We start from the raw sequence: 1,939 nt of genomic DNA on the forward strand, positions 1-1,939 counted from the left end.
GCGCCAAGCCTGCCCCTCCCTCAGCGCACATCCTGATGCCGCTTCTCCTCATCCAGGTTGACTGTGCTCCAGCCGATGTTCTCCTCCCCGTCGGACTCGGAGCCGCCGCTGGCCGAGCGTTCCTCGTCCCGTTCGAAGTCCTGGAGGACAGACCAGTGTCAGCCCAGGCAGCCCATCCAGACCCAGCTCATCACCGAGGACCACTGGGCCCGACACCGCTGCCCACACCGGCCGCCAGCCAAGAGCAGAGCAGGTCAGTGAGGGGAGCTGCCTGCAGACTCACCATGAGCTCCTCCTGCTCCTCCCGGTTGCCGGCCAGCCCGTAGGTGGGGATCTCCCCCAAGGTGCGGCAGAACTCGGACGTGGCGTTGAACACAATGGTCCCCTTCCGCTCCGGATCCTCATCCTCCTCCGAGCCCCGCTGGCGGGACTCCAGCTTCTTCACAATCTCCACCACCTAGAGGAGGGAGCAGCTGTGGGCAAACCCAGAAGGTCCTGGGGCGGTGCCATTGAGACCCAGGAACCCAAGATCCTCCCTGGTGGTAGCAAGACAAGCCATTCCTACTGCCTGCAGCGACCTGTGACGGTCTCCATGTCCTCCCTGACCCCTGCCGCTCTCCACCTGCACCTGCACCAATCTCACTCTGCTCCAAAACCTTCAATGGCTCCCTACTGCCCTGTGAATCAAGATCCAAAAGCCTACATGGCCCTGGTGACCAAACCCTGCTCCTACCTCAGGCCACCCTCCTACCTGGCATGGCACCGAGGCCCCTCAAAACTCCGCCCCTGACATTATCCCCCGACTGCACCCACTGTCCTCTCTATTGTGTCATTATACAGTGACAACACTACAGAAATCTAAAAATCTGTAAATAATATGTTATTAAACAAAAAAGAAATCAAGATTGGAATTCAGGCCCAGCCAGCGTGGCTCAGTGGTTGAGCATCAACCTATGAACCAGGAGGTCACGGTTTGATTCCTGGTCAGGGCACATGCCTGGGTTGCAGGCTCAATCCCCAGTGTGAGGTGCGCAGGAAGCAACAAACAATGATTCTCTTTCATCACAAGTGTTTCTCTCGCTCTCTCTCTCTCCCTCTTCCTTCCTCTCTGAAATCAATACGAAATAAAGACTGGAATTCAGGTGCAGCCTACAAGGGCACAGGTGCCTGTGCTCCTAAGAACCGGCCATCACAGGCCACCTGTCATTCTGTCCTGCTGAGGCCCCCACCCTCCTGTGCCCGCACACAGCCTGAGGGCCCCTTACCTTCTCGCCGCTGTCCCGCAGCTGGTGTAGCTGCTGCAGCTGCCGTAACCGGCGGCCCTTCTCCAGCTGCTTCTGCAGCTCCAGCTCCGCCTCATCCTCCTCCAGCAGCTCTGGGGACCCAGGCGGTGGGCCGCCTTCCTCTGGACAGAGAAGATGCCTGTTCAGATCCTCCTCCTGGTCCCTAGGCCTTTTCCTCGCCCCTCCCCCCACCCTCAGCAAGCTGGGGGCTCCCTCACCCTCATCACTGATATCCATGTTTTCCACTCGAGTGTCATCTGACGGTGGGGGCTGAGACACCGGCTCCTTTTCTTCCTCCTCCTCCGGGGCCTCCTCATCTCCCTCCAGCACTCGCTTCCTCCTCCTCCGGGGCCTCCTCATCTCCCTCGGGCACTCGGCGGCGACCCCGGCCTCGCAGTCTGGGGGGAGGAGACCTCTCCAGTGAGCATCGGCCCCTAGGTCAGCCCAGCCCTCAGACCCCACGTGTCCACGCCCACCTGGAACCAAAGTCCCCATCCTGCGTTTGGTCCCCGAGAGGCAGCAAGTCGTCAGCCCGCCAGCCCGCACCCTTCTCCTTCTTTCGGATCTTCTTCACCTTCCGCTTGGTCTTTTTAAAGGTCACCTGGGGGGCGGGGAGAAGAGAGACATGAAGGAGGAAAGGAGGAGCAGGGAAGCAG

The 1,939-nt window shown here is 60.2% G+C and overlaps 1 protein-coding gene across 1 annotated transcript in view; it reads right to left on the reverse strand.

The window, feature by feature from the left end:
- SART1 (squamous cell carcinoma antigen recognized by T-cells 1) overlaps window positions 1-1,939 on the reverse strand; it is a 31,157-nt gene that overhangs the window by 2,602 nt on the left and 26,616 nt on the right. Inside the window, exon 14 of the mRNA XM_006771695.2 lies at window positions 30-140. Within this exon, the coding sequence (XP_006771758.1) occupies window positions 30-140 (111 nt within the window). The remainder of the gene's footprint in view (window positions 1-29; window positions 141-1,939) is intronic.

Source organism: Myotis davidii, unplaced genomic scaffold, assembly GCF_000327345.1.
Source record: "Myotis davidii unplaced genomic scaffold, ASM32734v1 scaffold425, whole genome shotgun sequence".
Lineage (NCBI taxonomy): Eukaryota > Metazoa > Chordata > Mammalia > Chiroptera > Vespertilionidae > Myotis > Myotis davidii.